Consider the following 19,731-nt stretch of genomic DNA (forward strand, 5'->3'; position numbering starts at 1 on the left):
GTCAATGTGTGGTTGAAATCAAGAACGTAAAGAATCAGCACACATGAACTTGTTACTGTACCGTAATGACCAAGCAAAGCAAGCAAGCCATCCCAGAGCCTGCCACAGTAGGACTACTGCATAGTTCCAATTAGAGGTCGACCGATTATGATTTTTCAACGCCGATACCGATTATTGGAGGACCAAAAAAGCCAAAACCGATTAAATCGGCCAATTTATATATATATATATATATATATATATATATATTAAAAAATATATATAATAATTTTGTAATAATGACAATTACAACAATACTGAATGTACACTTTTATTTTAAGTTAATATAATACATCAATAAAATCAATTTAGTCTCAAATAAATAATGAAACATGTTCAATTTGGTTTAAATAATGCAAAAACAAAGTGTTGGAGAAGAAAGTAAAAGTGCAATATTTGCCATGTAAAAAAGCTAACGTTTAAGTTCCTTGCTCAGAACATGAGAACATATGAAAGCTGGTGGTTCCTTTTAACATGAGTCTTCAATATTCCTAGGTAAGAAGTTTTAGGTTGTAGTTATTATAGGAATTATAGGACTATTTCTCTCTATACCATTTGAATTTCATATACCTTTGACTATTGGATGTTCTTATAGGCACTATAGTATTGTCAGCCTAATCTCGGGAGTTGATAGGCTTGAAGTCATAAACAGCACAATGCTTGAAGCACAGCGAAGAGCTGCTGGCAAATGCAGGAAAGTGCTGTTTGAATGAATGCTTACGAGCTTGCTGCTGCCTACCACCGCTCAGTCAGACCGCTCTATCAAATATCAAATCATAGACTTAATTATAATATAATAACACACAGAAATATGAGCCTTAGGTCATTAATATGGTCAAATCCAGAAACTATGATTTCGAAAACAGAACGTTTATTCTTTCAGTGAAATACGGAACCGTTCCGTATTTTATCTAATGGGTGGCATCCCTAAGTCTAAATATTGCTGTTACATTGCACAACCTTCAATGTTATGTCATAATTATGTACAATTCTGGCAAATTAATTACGGTCTTTGTTAGGAATAAATGGTCTTCACACAGTTCGCAACGAGCCAGGCAGCCCAAACTGCTGCATATACCCTGACTCTGCTTGCACAGAACGCAAGAGAAGTGACACAATTTCCCTAGTTTAAAGAAATTCATGTTAGCAGGCAATATTAACTAAATATGCATGTTTAAAAATATATACTTGTGTATTGATTCTAAGAAAGGCATTGATGTTTATGGTTAGGTACACATTGGTGCAAGGATAGTGCTTTTTTTGCGAATGCATCACCCGTTTGGCGAAGTAGGCTGAGATTCGATGATAAATTAACAGGCACCGCATCGATTATATGCAACACAGGACAAGCTAGATAAACTAGTAATATCAAAACCATGTGTAGTTAACTAGTTATTATGTTAAGATTGATTGTTTTTTATAAGATAAGTTTAATGCTAGCTAGCAACTTACCAAGGCTCCGTGCTGCATTCATGTAACAGGTAGTCAGCCTGCCATGCAGTCTCCTCGTGGATTTCAATGTAATCGGCCATAATCGGTGTCCAAAAATGCCGATTACCGATTGTTATGAAAACTTGAAATTGGCCCTAATTAATCGGCCATTCCGATTAATCGGTCGACCTCTAGTTCCAATATAGCACATGAAGAATGAATCCCAATGAAATGCATGCAGTCAGCTCTCATCATAACGTCAAGGACCAAGTACAGTCTAGTAGCTATGTTGGTGATAGGTGCCCCTTTTCCACCGTATGTTAAGATGACATTGATTGTCACAACATAGTTGTACCGTCATGTACAGTATAGACCTACTGTTGTTCTCTAGCTCAGTGTGACTAGACAGGCAAAGACAACAGAACGAGTTAACTGCAAGAGAAACATGAGCATAGCCCGAGGAATAGACCTCAAACCTCTGACTGCACCCCTCCCTCCCTCCCTGGCATGGAGAAATGTTGACTTGAAATCCCACAAGCAGACAGAGGAAATATGTCTTGTTGAATAAGAGCCCAGTGGAGAAGGAGAACCCCTTACTTTAATAGTTAAGGCTAAAAGTTAGCATGCTCTCTCTCTCTCCGCTCTCACACGGCTGTAATAATTAGGCCTAGCTGTGATGAAGATGTCCATTGTTAAGGCTCTGTTTGAAGTTACATTCTTCGTTTATGCAAGCTTGAGCAACAATCTCTCTAATTAGTACAGATGCGTACAGTACCAGTGGCACACGGTGCTCTAAAGTCCCCAGCCTTTCTAGTTGATCTATGCTTTGGGGCTAATTGCCCCGTTAAGGTCACAGTTAATCATATTTCACTATTCTGTTCAAGTGGAATGAGTCAAATCAAAGGCCCTTTTAACCCCCCCCCCCCTCACAGAATGACTTTGATTCTGAAAAGGAATGATTAAACATAGGTATATGTTTTTTGTCAATTTGTCCAATTATGCCAAGTAACCCCCAAGGCACGTGTCATAAGAACACACTAGAATATCTCACAGCAAAGAGTGTTTATCACACATAGGTCTGCCTTTTGTGCCTCTCCTCTCAGACCAGCTTTATGATGAGGGCTTTACTGTTAAGTGTCATAGGCGAGGGGCAAGAGATCAATGTTTCTTGTGTTCTCAAGATCACCCGTACAGTACAGTATGAATTGTGACAGTAAATGAACCTTGGCTCTTAAATCGGTGGGGCTACACACACACAGACCGGGACTGAGACACACATAGCAGTTCAAAGCGCGGTGCGTTCACACAGAGCACACACACAGAGGACACACCCATACACACACACTAATTACAAGTGAGCCCATTCAGTGGTTCTATTGATCCAAGTGCCAAGCTCTTTATTGTAGATAAACCCATGAGTGGATCATTATTTGCATGTTTCTCAACAAATTGGAAACGATGACAGTTGCTCAGAACTTTTAATGTAATTTATGTCCAATCAGCTTTTTCTATTTTGTGGATAATTCATATTTTATTATCAGGTTTGGCGGACTGTAATGCTGAACAGTTATTTAATTCTGAGGATCTTGGAGGAACTGTTGTAAACTATAAATCATTGTTTGGGCTACAACAATATTTGAATTGAAATGTTTGCCTAGTGGAAGTTTGCTTGACTACTCAAGATGGCGATGATGTATGTCCAAGAAATCTCTGCTACCTCACCTCACCCTACCAAGTCTGTTTCTCTAAGTTTTTCTATGTAAGTCAGAACCACAGGAGAAGGTTTTGCTACCTTCGTTTGTCAATCTCAGAGAGAGGCAGCATGAGGAAAAAAGCTCATGGAATCTGCCCATTACTTTTCTGTTGAAGCTAGTGGTAGGGGCCTCCGCGACCCAGTGGAACAGACATCTTTTTCAAGGAACACAAACTGTTCAGTTAGTTCCACTCAGCATCAAGGCCTGGGCCTGCCTGGCTCTAGTTCTCTATCTGATGAGAGTGGAAGGCAGAGCTGGTACTGAATGAAAATGCTGTGCTACTGTATTTCCCCTGCTGATAAATTAACAGCAGATACCTACTAACAAAAGGTCTCTCTTCTCTCTCTCGGCTCTGACGATGGTCCACATGATCTATGGCTACCATGACATCCTTCAGGGGGCTTCCTCTAATTTTGTTGTGGAGCAGGAAAGAGTAGGAGTGGTGCTGCTGCTGGCTGTGAAACTTGCGGCCAGCTTTTACTTTCTTATGTAATCAGGCAGGGCCATGGGACAGAAAATAGCACTCTAACAGTACCAGGCAACCTGAAAATAGTCCATGACTACATGGCATGGGACAGTCTAGGCTTACTGCAACTCCAAACACCAATTAATAGCCTGATAGAAGTATTTCTGAAATATCATCAAAAGGGTCTCACTCAGAGCCATCTACATTGAGTGTACAAAACATTAGGAACACCTGCTCTTTCCATGACAGACTGACCAGGTGAAAGCTATGATCCCTTATTGATGTCACTTGTTAAATCCACCTCAATCAGTGTAGATCAGTGGTTCCCAAACTTTTTATAGTCCCGTACCCCTTCAAACATTCAACCTCCAGCTGCGTACCTCCTCTAGCACCAGGGTCAGCGCACTCTCAAATATTGTTTTTTGTCATTATTGTAAGCCTGCCACACAAACACTATACATTACATTTATTAAACATAAGAATGAGTGTGAGTTTTTGTCACAACCCAGCTCGTGGGAAGTGACAAAGAGCTCTTTTATGACCAGGGCACAAATAATAATATAGTAATAATTAGGGATGCACGATATATCGGTGAACATAACGGATGTCTAGTTTAACCCCGATGTGCAAAACCGATGTCAAAGCTGACTCACATACCTATATAACGTAGGTACATGATGTAATGACGCCACATAAAATGTTGCTCTGTACATGCAACACAGCATTCCTTAAGCCATTTTGCCACAACTTTGGAAGTATGCTTGGGGTCATTGTCCATTTGGAAGACCTATTTGCGACCAAGCTTTAACTTCCTAACTGATGTCTTGAGATGTTGCTTCAATATATCCACATAATTTTCCATCCTCATGATGCCATCTATTTTGTGAAGTGCACCAGTCCTTCCTGCAGCAAAGCACCCCCACAACATGATGCTGCCACTCCTGTGCTTCACGGTTGGGATGGTGTTCTTCGGCTTGCAAGCCGCCCCCTTTTTCCTCCAAACATAACGATGGTCATTCTGACCAAACAGTTTTATTTTTGTTTCATCAGACCAGAGGACATTTCTCCAAAAAGTAATCTTTGTCCCCATGTGCAGTTGCAAACCGTAGTCTAGCTTTTTAATGCCGGTTTTGGAGCAGTGGCTTCTTCCTTGCTGAGCGGCCTTTCAGGTTATGTCAATATAGGACACGTTTTACTGTGGATATAGATACTTCTGTACCTGTTTCTTCCAGCAACATCACAAGGTCCTTTCCTGTTGTTCTGGGATTGATTTGCACTTTTCGCACCAAATTACATTCATCTCTAGGAGACAGAACGCGTCTCCTTCCTGAGCGATATGATGGCTGCGTGGTCCCATGGTGTTTATACTTGTTTACTATTGTTTGTACAGATGAACGTGGTACCTTCAGGCATTTGGAAATTGCTCCCAAGGATGAACCAGACTTGTGGAGGTCTACAATTTTTTTTCTGAGGTCTTGGCTGATTTCTTTTGATTTTCCCATGATGTCAAGCAGAGGCACTGAGTTTGAAGGTAGGCCTTGAAATACATCCACAGGTACACCTCCAATTGACTCAAATGATGTAAATCAAAAGCGTCTAAAGCTAAGACATTTTATGGAATTTTCCAAGCTGTTTAAAGGCACAGTCAACTTAGTGTATGTAAACTTCTGACCCACTGGAATTGTGATACAATCGTGGTAATTATAAGTGAAATAATCTGTCTGTAAACAATTGTTGGAAAAATTACTTGTGTCATGCACAAAGTAGATATCCTAACCGACTTGCCAAAACTATAGTTTGTTATCAAGAAATTTGTGGAGTGGTTGAAAATGAGTTTTAATGACTCCAACCTAAGTGTATGTAAACTTCCGACTTCAGCTGTAGTTGCGGTGTCCCTGTAATCGTAGATTCAGATCAATCAGCCGAGAAAAAACATCACCCAGATAGGCCAGTCGTGTGAGAAACTCATCATCATGCAAGAGGTCAGACAAGGGAAAATGATGGCCAGTAAAGAAAACGTTAAGCTTGTCTCTCAATTTAAAAAAACGTGTCAGTACTCATCCCCTTGATAACCAGCGCACTTCTGGATGTTGTAAAAGCGTTACATGATCGCTGCCCATATCATTGCATAATGCAGAAAATACACAAGAGTTCAGGGGCCCTGCTTTAACCTGTTAGGGCTAGGGGGCAGTATTTACACGGCCGGATAAAAAACGTACCCGATTTAATCTGGTTACTACTCCTGCCCAGTAACTAGAATATGCATATAATTATTGGCTTTGGATAGAAAACTCCCTAAAGGTTCTAAAACTGTTTGAATGGTGTCTGTGAGTATAACAGAACTCATATGGCAGGCAAAAACCTGAGAAGATTCCATGCAGGAAGTGGCCTGTCTGACAAGTTGTTGTTCTTCTTGCCTCTGTTTATTGAAGACTGAGGATCTTTGCTGTAACGTGACACTTCCTACGGCTCCCATAGGCTCTCAGAGCCCGGGAAAAAGCTGAACGATATCGAGGCAGCCCCAGGCTGAAACACATTATCGCTTTTGACAAGTGGCCAATCAGAGGACAATGGGCTTAGGCGCGTGCCCGAGTCGACCCCGTGCTTTATTTTCTTTTGTCTGTTTACCTAATTGCAGATTCCCGGTCGGAATATTATCGCTTTTTTACGAGAAAAATGGCATAAAAATGTATTTTAAACAGCGGTTGACATGCTTCGAAGTACGGTAATGGAATATTTAGTATTTTTTTGTCACGAAATGCGCCGTGCTCGTAACCCTTATTTACCATTCGGATAGTGTCTTGAACGCACGAACAAAACGCCGCTGTTTGAACATAACTATGGATTATTTGGGACCAAACCAACATTTGTTATTGAAGTAGAAGTCCTGGGAGTGCATTCTGACGAAGAACACCAAAGGTAATCAAACTTTTCTAATAGTAAATCGGAGTTTGGTGAAGGCTAAACTTGCTGGGTGTCTAAATAGCTAGCCCTGTGATGCCGGGCTATCTACTTAGAATATTGCAAAATGTGCTTTCACCAAAAAGCTATTTTAAAATCGGACATATCGAGTGCATAGAGTTCTGTATCTATAATTCTTAAAATAATTGTTATGCTTTTTGTGAACGTTTATCGTGAGTAATTTAGTAAATTGTTAGTAAATTCGCCGGAAGTTTGCGGGGGGTATGCTAGTTCTGAACGTCACATGCTAATGTAAAAAGCTGGTTTTTGATATAAATATGAACTTGATTGAACAAAACATGCATGTATTGTATAACATAATGTCCTAGGGTTGTCATCTGATGAAGATCATCAAAGGTTAGTGCTGCATTTAGCTGTCTTCTGGGTTTATGTGACATTATATGCTAGCTTGAAAAATGGGTGTCTGATTATTTCTGGCTGGGTACTCTGCTGACATAATCTAATGTTTTGCTTTCATTGTAAAGCCTTTTTGAAATCGGACAGTGTGGTTAGATTAACGAGAGTCTTGTCTTTAAAATGCTGTAAAATAGTCATATGTTTGAGAAATTGAAGTAATAGCATTTCTAAGGTATTTGAATAACGCGCCACAGGATTCCACTGGCTGTTACGTAGGTGGGACGATTTCGTCCCGCCGGCCCTAGAGAGGTTAACAAAGTTAACCATTTTCACTGTTGTGTCCAAAACGTCTTTCAAGCTGTCAGGCATTCCCTTGGCAGCAAGAGACTCTCGGTGGATGTTGCAGTATACCCAAGTGGCGTTGGGAGAAACTGCTTGAACACGCATTACCACTCCACTATGTCACCCTGTCATGGCTTTTGCGTTATCAGTACAGATACCAACACATCTTGACCACCAAAGTCCATTTGATGTCACAAAGCTGTCCAGTACTTTAAAAATATCCTCTCATGTCCTTGTTTGCAGAAGAGGATGTCTTCTTTTATTGACCCCCCATAAACGTAATGGACATATACCAGTAACTGTGCCAGGCAGCGATGTCTGTTGACTCCAGCTGTAATGCATATAATTCACTGGCTTGTGTGCGAAGCAGTTAATTGTTTCAAAACATCTCCTGCCATGTCACTGATGCTTGAAATAGTGTTTGTCAACCCTCGTGTGTGTAGGTGGCAGGGAAGTCAGGCACTGGAGAAACCAACTTGGTATCACTGGAGTTGTTTTAATAAAGAATAAACAAACAACGAACTCCAAAACCAAATGTACATAAAATAACATGGGCAACAATACCCGTAGCTCACTACTACAAAATACACGACACAAAAAATAACATTCTCGGACAATGACATGAGGGGAAACAGAGGGTTAAATACACAACAGGTAATGAATGGGATTGGAACCAGGTGTGTAAGGAAACAAGACAAAAGCAATGAAAAATGAAAAATGGATCAGTGATGGCTAGAAGACTTGTGACGTCGACCGCTGAGCACCACTCGAACAAGGAGGGGCATCGACTTCGGCAGAAGTCGTGACAGTACCCCCCTGACGCCGCGGCTCCAGCAGCGCGTCGACACCGGCCTCGGGGACGACCCGGAGGACGAGGTGCAGGACGACCCGGATGCAGACGATGGAACTCTCGCAGCAGGGAAGGATCGAACACATCCTCCACCGGAACCCAGCATCTCTCCTCCGGACCATACCCCTCCCAGTCCACGAGGTACTGAAGGCCCCTCGCCCGACGTCTCGAATCCAGGATGGATCGAACGGAGTATGCCGGGGCCCCCTCAATGTCCAGAGGGGGCGGAGGAACCTCCCGCACCTCAGCCTCCTGGAGTGGGCCAGCCACCACCGGCCTGAGGAGAGACACACGGAACGAGGGGTTAATGCGGTAATTGGGAGGAAGCTTTAACCTATAACATACCTTGTTCACTCTCCTCAGGACTTTAAACGGACCCACAAACCGCGGACTCAGCTTCCGGCAGGGCAGGCGGAGGGGCAGGTTTCTGGTCGAGAGCCAGACCATGTCCCCCGGTGTCCCCCCAGACCATGTCCCAACTCACTGAGGTGACGGTCTGCGCCAACTTTCTGGCGTCGTACGGCACGATGAAGGTGGACGTGAGCAGCGTCCCAGGTCTCCTCCGCGCGCCGGAACCAGTGGTCCATCGCAGGAGCCTCGGTCTGACTGATGCCAAGGGCTGATACCCCAACACGCACTGAAAGGGAGAGAGGTTAGTGGAGGAGTGGCGGAGCGAGTCCTGGCAATAAGACCTCAGAAACCTACCCACATCCTGGTTCACTCTCTCCACCTGCCCGTTACTCTCAGGGTGAAAACCAGAGGTAAGGCTGACCAAGACCCCCAGACGTTCCATGAACGCCTTCCAGACTCTTGACGTGAACTGGGGACCCCGATCAGACACTATATCCTCAGGCACCCCGTAGTGCCGAAAGACGTGTGTAAACAGAGCCTCCACAGTTTGTAGGGCCGTAGGGAGACCGGGCAAAGGGAGTAGACGACAGGACTTAGAAAAGCGATCCACAACGACCAGGATCGTGGTGTTACCTTGTGAAGGTGGAAGATCGGTTATGAAATCCACTGACAAGTGCGACCACGGCCTTTGTGGAACAGGTAAGGGTTGTAACTTACCTCTGGGTAGGTGTCTAGGAGCATTTCACTGGGCGCACACTGAGCAGGAGGAAACATAAACCCTCACGTCCTTAGCTAAGGTGGGCCACCAGTACCTCCCACTAAGACAGCGCATCGTCCGACCAATCCCAGGATAACCAGAGGAGGGTAACGTGTGAGCCCAGTAGATCAATCGGACGCGGACAGCAGACGGAACGTACAGACACCCAGCTGGACACTGAGGGGGAACGGGCTCTGCACGTGATGCCCGCTCAATGTCCGCATCCAGCTCCCATACTACCGGTGCCACCAAACAAGAGGCTGGGATGATGGGAGTGGGATCCATGGACCGCTCCTCTGTGTCATACAGCCGGGACAGTGCGTCTGCCTTAACGTTCTGGGACCCTGGGCGTTAAGAGAGAGTAAACACAAAACGGGTGAAAAACATGGCCCACCTTGCCTGGCGAGGATTCAGTCTCCTCGCCTCCCGGATGTACTCCAGATTGTGGTGGTCAGTCCAGATGAGGAAAGGGTGTTTAGCCCCCTCAAGCCAATGTCTCCACGCCTTCAAAGCGTTGACGATAGCCAACAGCTCCCGGTCCCCCACATCATAGTTTCGCTCCGCCGGGCTGAGCCTCTTAGAGAAGAAGGCACAGGGGCGGAGCTTAGGTGGCGTACCCGAACGCTGAGAAAGCACAGCTTCTATTCCAGCCTCAGACGTGTCCACCTCCACTCTGAATTGTAAATACGGATCCGGATGAGCCAACACAGGAACCGAGGTAAACAGAACCTTCAGTTTCCTAAAAGCCCTGTCTGTCCCAGCCGACCACTGCAAGCGCACCGGACCCCCCTTCAGCAGTGAGGTAATGGGAGCAGCTACCTGACCAAAACCCCGGATAAACCTCCGGTAGTAATTGGCAAACCCTAAAAATCGCTGCACCTCCTTCACCGTGGTGGGAGTCGGCCAATTACGCACGGCGGCAATGCGGTCACTCTCCATCTCCACTCCTGACGTGGATAGGCGATATCCTAAGAAGGAGACGGACTGTTGAAAGAACAGGCATTTCTCAGCCTTGACATACAGGTCATGCTCCAACAGGCGACCAAGCACTTTGCGCACCAGGGACCCATGTTCAGCGCGTGTAGCGGAGTAAATCAGAATGTCATCGATATACACCACTACACCCTGCCCGTGCAGGTCCCTGAAAATCTCATCTACAAAAGATTGGAAAACTGATGGAGCATTCTTCAACCCGTACGGCATGACGAGGTACTCATAATGCCCTGAGATGGTACTAAATGCTGTCTTCCACTCGTCTCCATCTCGGATACGCACCAGGTTGTACGCACTCCTGAGATCCAGTTAAGTGAAGAAGCACGCCCCGTGCATTAACTCAATCGCCGGGGCGATCAGAGGTAGCGGGTAACTGTAACCCACTGTGATTTTATTGAGACCTCGATAATCAATGCACGGGCGCAGACCTTCATCCTCTTCACAAAAAAGAAACTCGAGGAGATGGGTGAAATGGAGGGCCGAATGTACCCCTGACGCAGGGATTCGGAGACATTTGTCTCCATAGCCACCGTCTCCACTTGCGACAGGGGATACACGTGACTCCTGGGAAGTGCAGCGTCTACCATGAGATTTATCGCACAATCCCCCTGTCGATGGGGTGGTAATTGAGTCGCCTTCTTTTCACAGAAGGCGAGAGCCAAATCGGCATATTCGGGGGGAATGCGCACGGTAGAGACCTGGTCTGGACTTTCCACCGTAGTAGCACCAACGGAAACCCCTACCCACCTACCTGAGCACTCTCGCGACCACCCCGTGAGAGCCCTCTGTGGCCAAGAAATAGTGGGGTTATGAAAAATTAACCAAGGCAGACCCAGCACCACGGGATACGCGTGGTGCTGGTGACCCCCCTGCGTCACCATACTCAAAGGAGCTGTGGCTTCCCTGATTAACCCTGACCCTAATGGTCGACTATCTAAGGTGTGAACGGGGAAAGGCACATCCACAGGTACAATGGGGATCCCTAAACTATGAGCAAAAGCTTGATCAATGGCATTTCCAGCCGCGCCTGAATCTACTAGCGCCTTATGCTGAGAACGCGGGGAAAAATCTATAAAAGTAACAGACACAAACATAAGTGCAACAGAGGCCTGTGGATGAGAATGGTGCCTACTCACCTGGGGTGGTGCCAGAGCACCCTGCCTGTTACCTCGATTCCCAGAGGAACCTACCCGACACCGACCAGCAGTGTGACCTCTGCGGCCACAGAAGGTGCGCGAGCGGGAACCTCCTCCGGTCTCCCTGTGCACTCCCTCTCCCAGTTCCCTGGGTATAGGAGAGGGAGTGCGGGAGGATGGAACCACCAGACCCCGATCTGGACGCCCGCGAGGACAATGACATGAGGGGAAACAGAGGGTTAAATACACAACAGGTAATGAATGGGATTGGAACCAGGTGTGTAAGGAAACAAGACAAAACCAATGGAAAATGAAAAATGGATCAGTGATGGCTAGAAGACCGGTGACGTCGACTGCCGAGCACCACTCGAACAAGGAGGGGCATACACTTCGGCAGAAGTCGTGACAGTGTTGTTTGATGGAGACATTGTCTGTATAGTTTTTTTGGCCTTTTCCCCCAGCATTGTCCCAGCCATATCCGCAGCAGCAGGAAGAATTAAGTCCTCCACAATAGTATGGGACTTACTGTCCTAGCCACTCAGTAGCTCACCATATAAGAAGCTTTTAGCCCCTTCTTATTAATGGTATCTGTTGCTTTTATTCATGACATACTACTCGAAAGTCGTCTTTATTCTCGCTCAAAAAACTCTGGCTTATTTTTCAAATTGTCATGTTTTGTTTCTAAATGTCTGCGCAAGAGTGAAGGTTTCTCACGAGAGAGTAACGGTTAATGTGATTGGATGTTAATTATTTGACTAGACTGCCTGTATTTGACATTGTGTTGTTATTTTGCTGAACACTAGATGGTTTCATTTTATTTTTGGCAGTGAAACGAGACTACTTCGGCGAGAGAAAAAACTCACCTAAATGTATAGCCTCATTGGACAATATAAATGTCAGACAGGTTAAAGAAGGATTTTTAAGCCTTGCGTCAATTGAGACATACATTTAACAGGTAACAGATTTAAGTGCCTTTGACCGCAATTCTGCTGCGTTTTTCACGCTTAACAGTTTCCTGTGTTTATCAAGAATGGCCCACCACCCAAAGGACATCCAGGACAACTGTGGGGACCATTGGAGTCAACATGGGCCAGCATCCCTGTGGAACGCTTTCAACACGTTGTAGTCCATACCCCAACGAATTGAGGCTGTTCTTAGGGCAAAAGGAGGTGCAACTCAATATTAGGAAGGTGTTCCTAAAGTATTGTCCTCCCAGTGTATATGTCCAAACTCGCAAAATCTATGGTTTTGGTCTAACTGTACATGTATGAAAAAGTATTGTAAGGTAATTGTGGTTTAAGTTGGGGGGGAAAAACTCCAAAAATGTATTCAGCTTCATTCAGTGAGAAACTGTGCTAGGCCTAAGCCTGCAGATGACTGTGTCATGTATATGGCCTGTATTTCAGGGGAAATGTTTACAAGTGTTTATATTTGTAGATGTAGGCTATCAATAGGTTAATAGGATTCTGCCTTTAAGATGTTCAAATAGACCAAAGGTCCAACTTGTTGTTGAACTTTCTCCTGTCTTGACCCAGGGATTGGATGAGGCTTTAGCTACATGTCAACACTCACAGGAAGCACCAGCAAAGTATTGGCTGTAGGGCTTGGAATAACAGCATCATTGTGTCAGTTGCTGTTTCTGTTTCTCATAAGTTTTAAAATGTGATCTTGTCTGACTGACCAGGATTCTCAGACAGTGGTTGCAACAAAATACTTAATAATCTGATCTGCACCAACTTTTACCTTTTTGTATCTGTTTTCATCTGGTTTCTAATGATCAACACCACCAACCAGGCCGGGTGATAAAGGTGGCCAATTGTAGTCTATAAACCTCTTGATGTCACGTCCTGACCAGTATAAGGGGTTATTTGTTATTGTAGTTTGGTCAGGACGTGGCAGGGGTGTGTTTGTTTAGAGTGTTTCGGGGTTTGTTGGGCAATGTTCTGTTTTAAGAGGGGTGTTTGTTTAGAGTGTTTCGGGGTTTGTTGGGTTATGTTCTTGTTAGTCTATTTCTATGTTAGTTCTAGTATGTCTATTTCTATGTTAGTTCTAGTATGTCTATTTCTATGTGGTGTTTGTTGGGTTGACCTTCAATTGGAAGCAGCTGCTCCTAGTTGTTTCTAATTGAAGGTCCTATTTAAGAGGGGTGTTTTTTTCTATGGGATTTGTGGGTAGTTGTTCCTTGTTTAGTGTTTGTTGCACCTGACAGGACTGTTTTGTTCTTTTTTGTATACGTATTTAGTTGTTTCTCCTTCTTCAAATAAAAAGAAGACGAGTATACATATTCCCGCTGCATTTTGGTCCAATCCTTACGACAACCGTGACACTTGAGAATGATTAAAAAAGCAACATAGAAGCTTTTTTGAGTGAGGATCTTCACTGTAGGTTTAATTTCCTTCCACACACCACATGAGTACAGTAGTTTCAACTTAGAACTTTTGAACAATCATACCATAGCCTTTAACTAAGACCTGAGAGTTGTTTGCTGCTAGAAGCTGTTTACTGTTTAGGCTAGTGTTTACTGACCTGTAGAACTACACTCAGCAAAAAAAGAAATGTCCCTTTTTTTCAGGACCCTGTCTTTCAAAGATAATTCGTAAAAATCCAAATAACTTCACAGATCTTCATTGTAAGGGTTTAAACACTTTTTCCCATGCTTGTTAAATTGCAATGTCCGTACTGTGAGACGCCTAAGACAGCGCTACAGGGAGACAGGACGGACAGCTGATCGTCCTCGCAGTGGCAGACCATGTGTAAGAACACCTGCACAGGATCGGTACATCCGAACATCACACCTGCAGGACAGGTACAGGATGGCAACAGCAACTGCCCGAGTTCAACCAGGAACGCACAATCCCTCCATCAGTGCTCAGACTGTCCACTATAGGCTGAGAGAGGCTGGACTGAGGGCTTGTAGGCCTGTTGTAAGGCAGGTCCTCACCAGACATCACCGGCAACAACGTCGCCTATGGCCACAAACCCACCGTCGCTGGACCAGACTGGCAAAAAGTGCTCTTCACTGACGAGTTGTGGTTTTGTCTCGCCCGCGGTGATGGTCGGATTCGCGTTTATGGTCGAAGGAATGAGCGTTACACCGAGGCCTGTACTCTGGAGCGGGATCAATTTGGAGGTGGAGGGTCCTTCATGGTCTGGGGCGGTGTGTCACAGCATCATCGGACTGAGCTTGTTGTCATTGCAGGCAATCTCAACGCTGTGCGTTACAGGGAAGACATCCTCCTCCCTCATGTGGTACCCTTCCTGCAGGCTCATCCTGACCTGACCCTCCAGCATGGCAATGCTCGTTCTGTGCGTGATTTCCTGCAAGACAGGAATATCAGTGTTCTGCCATGGCCAGCAAAGAGCCCGCATCTCAATCCCATTGAGCACGTCTGGGACCTGTTGGATCGGAGGGTGAGGGCTAGGGACATTCCCCCCAGAAATGTCCGGGAACATGCAGGTGCCTTGGTGGAAGAGGGGGGAAACATCTCACAGCAAGAACTGGCGGCAAATCCGGTGCAGTCCATAAGGAGGAGATGCACTGCAGTACTTAATGCAGATGGTGGACACACCAGATACTGACTGTTACTTTTCATTTTGACCCCCTCTTTGTTCAGGGACACATTATTCAATTTCTGTTAGTCACATGTCTGTGGAACTTGTTCAGTTTATGTCTCAGTTGTTGAATCTTATGTTCATACAAATATTTACACATGTTAAGTTGGCTGAAAATAATTGCAGTTGACAGTGATAGGACGTTTCTTTTTTTGCTGAGTTTATGTGGGTTAAGATGTGCTCTGTCCTATATTAGTTTCCACTGTTCTGAAGCATTTTAGTTTAATTATCGTCCATCATGAAGCTACACACTGAAGAAGGATGTTAACCCAAAACGTCTGTGTATGCTATCCTTGATGCAGTAAAAATAATTGTAAAAGATCATCAGAAACTGTTTTATTGTGAACCCTTTAGCTACATTTTTGCATGTGTAGTTTCATTAATCTCTCCTGTTTTCTTTTACAGGTCTTGCATCATCTATCAAAAGTGAATGGGAAAACCCAAAGAACAGAGATTGAGAAATAGCTCCATAACATGGCTGTAGCTGGATGTCCAGATTATTTTCTACACCATCCAAATTATCAGGTAAATAATACATGTCTTTTACTAGATGTTTTGTACCATCTATATTTCAGTACATTGACCTCTTTGTCTTTGTTCTTGAGTGTTCATGTGTAGATTTCAAAGGTTTTAATATGTCAGAGATATCAATTCATTTGGAATAGCAATTACGAATGTTACAATTGCTCTCATTTATTACTGTGATGTTTTCTGTTAAAACTGTTGGCTTAGACCATAGCTAACCACACCATCTATCAGACCTAGCTTCAAATATGATTTGTTTTCTTTCAGTAACTTTGAGCGTTTACTTGAGCCTGGCTGCAGTGCCAGTTGGGCAGGGTTTTCACTTTTGTGAGTATTCCATTGGTACTTTTTCACAAGGCAAAGTTCAAGCAAGCACAGCTAAAGTGTTAAAAGGATTTCAAATACTATTTGAACCCAGGTCTGCCATATTTTATAAGCTCTTTATTAGCTGTGGTAATATTCTAGTGTTTACTGAAGCAGCACCATTTGGGATTTGGAACACTTATTTACACAAGTCATAAACGTAAAAATAAAAATAAAACGCTCTATATGCATCTAACATATGGAACTGTATATAAAACTATACATGGAGTGGTTAGGAAAAGACTGTTTGAACACTCCCAGTTCCCGTGCTATAAGCCCTCCCTCATCCCAGAGCCAGAGCCAGAGCTGAGGGAAGGCGGGAGAGAGAAGTAAAAACCAGAGCCCCACTCTCTCAGCTGGGCCGTAGCAAAAAACCTTGCTGTGAATGTACCTGTCATGGCCAATAGATTTAGTGGCAGAGCATGAATGAAAACAGAAGTGCCAATGAATGGCAGTGGCATGGACGCACATTCTTTTGGGCTGAATACATTGATGGTAATTCACATGGTGCATGGCCCAGCATGGGGAATCTGGACCTGACGTAAGACCGTCAGCAGTGGTCTCAATCAACGGATTAACCGGATTGTTTTGAGGGGCTTTAAAAAAAAATGTTTTACATTGTTTGTTTCCACGTGCAGCAGTTCAACCCCAGTCCAGTGGGAAATAGACTATCAATCAGCCTGGTCACTTGCCCTGTAGAGGAGAGTTCAACCCATCCAGCCCTAAAGGGCTATTTAGGAAGCCTGTGCTGTGGGGATTTTAGCTTGTCATCCTCCACCCACCCGCTCCCTTGGGCTTTCATTGTGGTTAAGGCTAAAGAATATAATATGAATAGGCTATGTCCACTTTTCTAGTATCAGACACACTCGTTTAGTCATGCAGCTAAACGCAAAGTATCTCAGCTAGCGTAACAGTTCCTAGAAGTAGCTAGCCTATGCATCTCTCTTCCTCCAAGGGCTCATTCACACTGTCAGTTTTTTCATTGGTAAATAATGGGCAGAAACAGTTTCTTTATCCTGGGGTTATATAACTAGTAAATGTTATGGGATTCTGGGCTCAGCTCCAAGGCGGTGTTGGAAAGAGAGCGAGAGAGAGCTGGGTGAACTGACTGGAGGTTTGCCACAGCACTCCAAGGAAAGCTTACCAACTTAATTACTGTATTGAGTAGGACTATTGAACTGGATTTTATATGGATGCAATTGTCTCAGTTTTTGTACTTTCAATTAGAGCTGGGGGATATGGACCAAAATCCATATCGCAATAAATTGCCTGAATTGATGCAATAACAATAAATAGAACTATACGTTTATAAAAAAAAAAAAAACAATTATGATCCTTTAAACTACTACTACTAGTTTGATGGAAATTGTCCCGTTAAAAATCACCCATATTAGGAAACTTATTTCATTTCAAAATTCACATTTAGTAGTATAGTATAGTAGTATAGGCTACTTATAGTAATGAACGATATCAGCAAAAGTGATGGATCATTTCCGGTTTATCGTCCCAGCTCTACTTTCAATTAAACACTGTGTGAAAGGTCAGGTGTTTGTAGTCCTGTTATGAGTTTGTGCTTATGGTCTGGGATGCCAGTGAAGGAAAATTGTATCTTCTGAGTCATGTTCATTAGTCACCAAACAGAAGAAAATGGTCAGAAACAGGGAGGGTCTGGACACAAACGTTTAATTTTCTGTTGCAAAAAGTTTTCAAGCGTTTTACGTTGCGTGCCCTAATGAACAGAAGTCTGGTTTTTCTTTGTTTGGTAGATCTGGAGGGTCGCATCATGTTTCCATGTTGGGTCAGTCAGTGATGGATCGATAGACTTCTGTCATCAAAGATGGTACAGTATATAATAGTGCAGTACATACAGTGGGGTCTGAAATGATTGACACCCTTGATAAAGATTAGCAAAAATGACTGTATAAAATAATTAAAATACTGAACTATATTGTATGGGGAAATTATATTATTTTATACTAATACGATTCCTCAAATAAGAAGATTTTGTTTAACAAATAATATTTTTGACACCCCTAAAGATTCTTCTAAATAAAGTAGCAATGACTACATCATGCTTGTGACTCTACAAAGTTGTTGGATACATTTGCAGTTTGTTTTGGTTGTGTTTCAGATAATTTTCTGCCCAAAAGAAATTAATGGTAAATAATGTAGTGTTTCATTTTGGAGTCACTTTTATTGTAAATAAGAATAGAAAATGTTTCTAAACACTTCTACAGTAATGTGGATGCTACCATGATTACGGATAATCCTGAATGAATTGTGAATAATGATGAGTGATAAAGTTACAGAGGGTCAAAGATCACAAGCTTGATGTAGTCATTGCGTGCTAGGAATATGGGACCAAATACAACACTTTTGACTACTTTATTTGTAAGGATCTTTAGGGGTGTCAAAAATGTAGCCCCCTACATTTAAAAATAATTGATGACTTGTTAAACAAACTCTCTTTCTCTGAGCAATTGAATTAGTATAAAATAATAAAATGTCAACATTTTTTGGAACATACAATGTAGCTCAGTATTTTAATTATTTATTTTCTACCCAAAATTTTGCTCATCTTTATCAAGGGTGCCAATAATTTGGGACCCCACTGTAATTGATGTAGGCCTACGTGTAGGGTTATGATCTTTAATAGTTAATGGACACATGGATTGCGTTCTCGCTCTTGGTTTGCTTCTAATAGGTATTTGGGTCACAGTGTCTGTCGAGTTAACTGTATTGATCCCCAGAGGGGTAACTGGGTTTTGCCACCAGCGGCAGACATACAAGGCCAGTGAGACAGTTACGTGAAGGTTCACTGGCGGTGCCAGACATTTTTCACTGGGGAAGCTTTTTAATGGAAGGACTGTCCAGCCAGCAATCCCAGTTGATTGGTGTTTATTCTGACAATAGACACAAGGAACCACATTAGATGGCTGTGGATTTGTGGTTCCTCGCTTGCATGTCAATATCAGACTGGGTATTTTGTAATCAAACATCATAATAACAAAACATTTAAAAAATACAATAAATATAAGTACCTGACGATAGACACAAGGAAGCACATTAGATGTGCAGGACAATTGTATGTTGATGCCTGTAGATTCGTGATTTGTCTGTTAGCATGGAAATAACCTACAATTCAAACACGCTAGCTAACTCGCTCTTACAGCAAATAAATACAAAAGCACATCCCAGGATGCCCCCAATATTTAACAGGCACCGTACACATTTATACATCAAGACATGTACATAATGAACTCGTACACATTGTAAATATGGAAATAGAATAAAGTATTTCAGGACGTGACCTACCAATTGCATGTCAATATCAGACTGGGAAGAATTTACGTTCGTGATCTGAAAGCATAACCAATGGTATAGCACCTATCGATATGTAAATTCAACCAACCAATAGGAATACTGTAACGGCTGTCTGTGGAAGTAGACCAAGGTGCAGCGGAGTTAGTGTTCATCTTTGAATTTTAATTTACGAAAAAACACTATACACACAAAACAAGAAAACCGACAGCCAAACAGTCCTGTCAGGTGCAAAACACTAAACAGAAACAATCCCCCACAAAACCCAAAGGAAAAACAGTCTCCTTATGTGTGACTCCCAATCAGCAACAATGAACTACAGCTGTGCCTGATTGGGAGCCACACACGGCCCAAAACAAAGAAATACAAAAACATAGAAAAATGAACATAGAATGCCCACCCAATGTAACACCCTGGCCTAACCAAAATAAAGAACAAAAACCCCTCTCTATGGCCAGGGCGTTACAGTACCC

General features: G+C 43.3%; 1 protein-coding gene across 4 annotated transcripts in view; it reads left to right on the forward strand.

The window, feature by feature from the left end:
- The window catches only part of LOC115176393 (growth factor receptor-bound protein 10), a 100,870-nt gene that overhangs the window by 15,315 nt on the left and 65,824 nt on the right, over positions 1 to 19,731 (forward strand). For 2 of the 4 annotated variants that reach the window (XM_029736413.1, XM_029736414.1), the window contains exons 2-3: positions 15,455 to 15,574; positions 17,704 to 17,777. In XM_029736413.1, the coding sequence (XP_029592273.1) occupies positions 17,775 to 17,777 (3 nt within the window). In that variant the 5' untranslated portion in view covers positions 15,455 to 15,574; positions 17,704 to 17,774. The remainder of the gene's footprint in view (positions 1 to 15,454; positions 15,575 to 17,703; positions 17,778 to 19,731) is intronic. The other 2 variants (XM_029736411.1, XM_029736412.1) reach the window with 1 other exon arrangement.

This window comes from Salmo trutta, chromosome 37 (genome assembly GCF_901001165.1).
Source record: "Salmo trutta chromosome 37, fSalTru1.1, whole genome shotgun sequence".
Lineage (NCBI taxonomy): Eukaryota > Metazoa > Chordata > Actinopteri > Salmoniformes > Salmonidae > Salmo > Salmo trutta.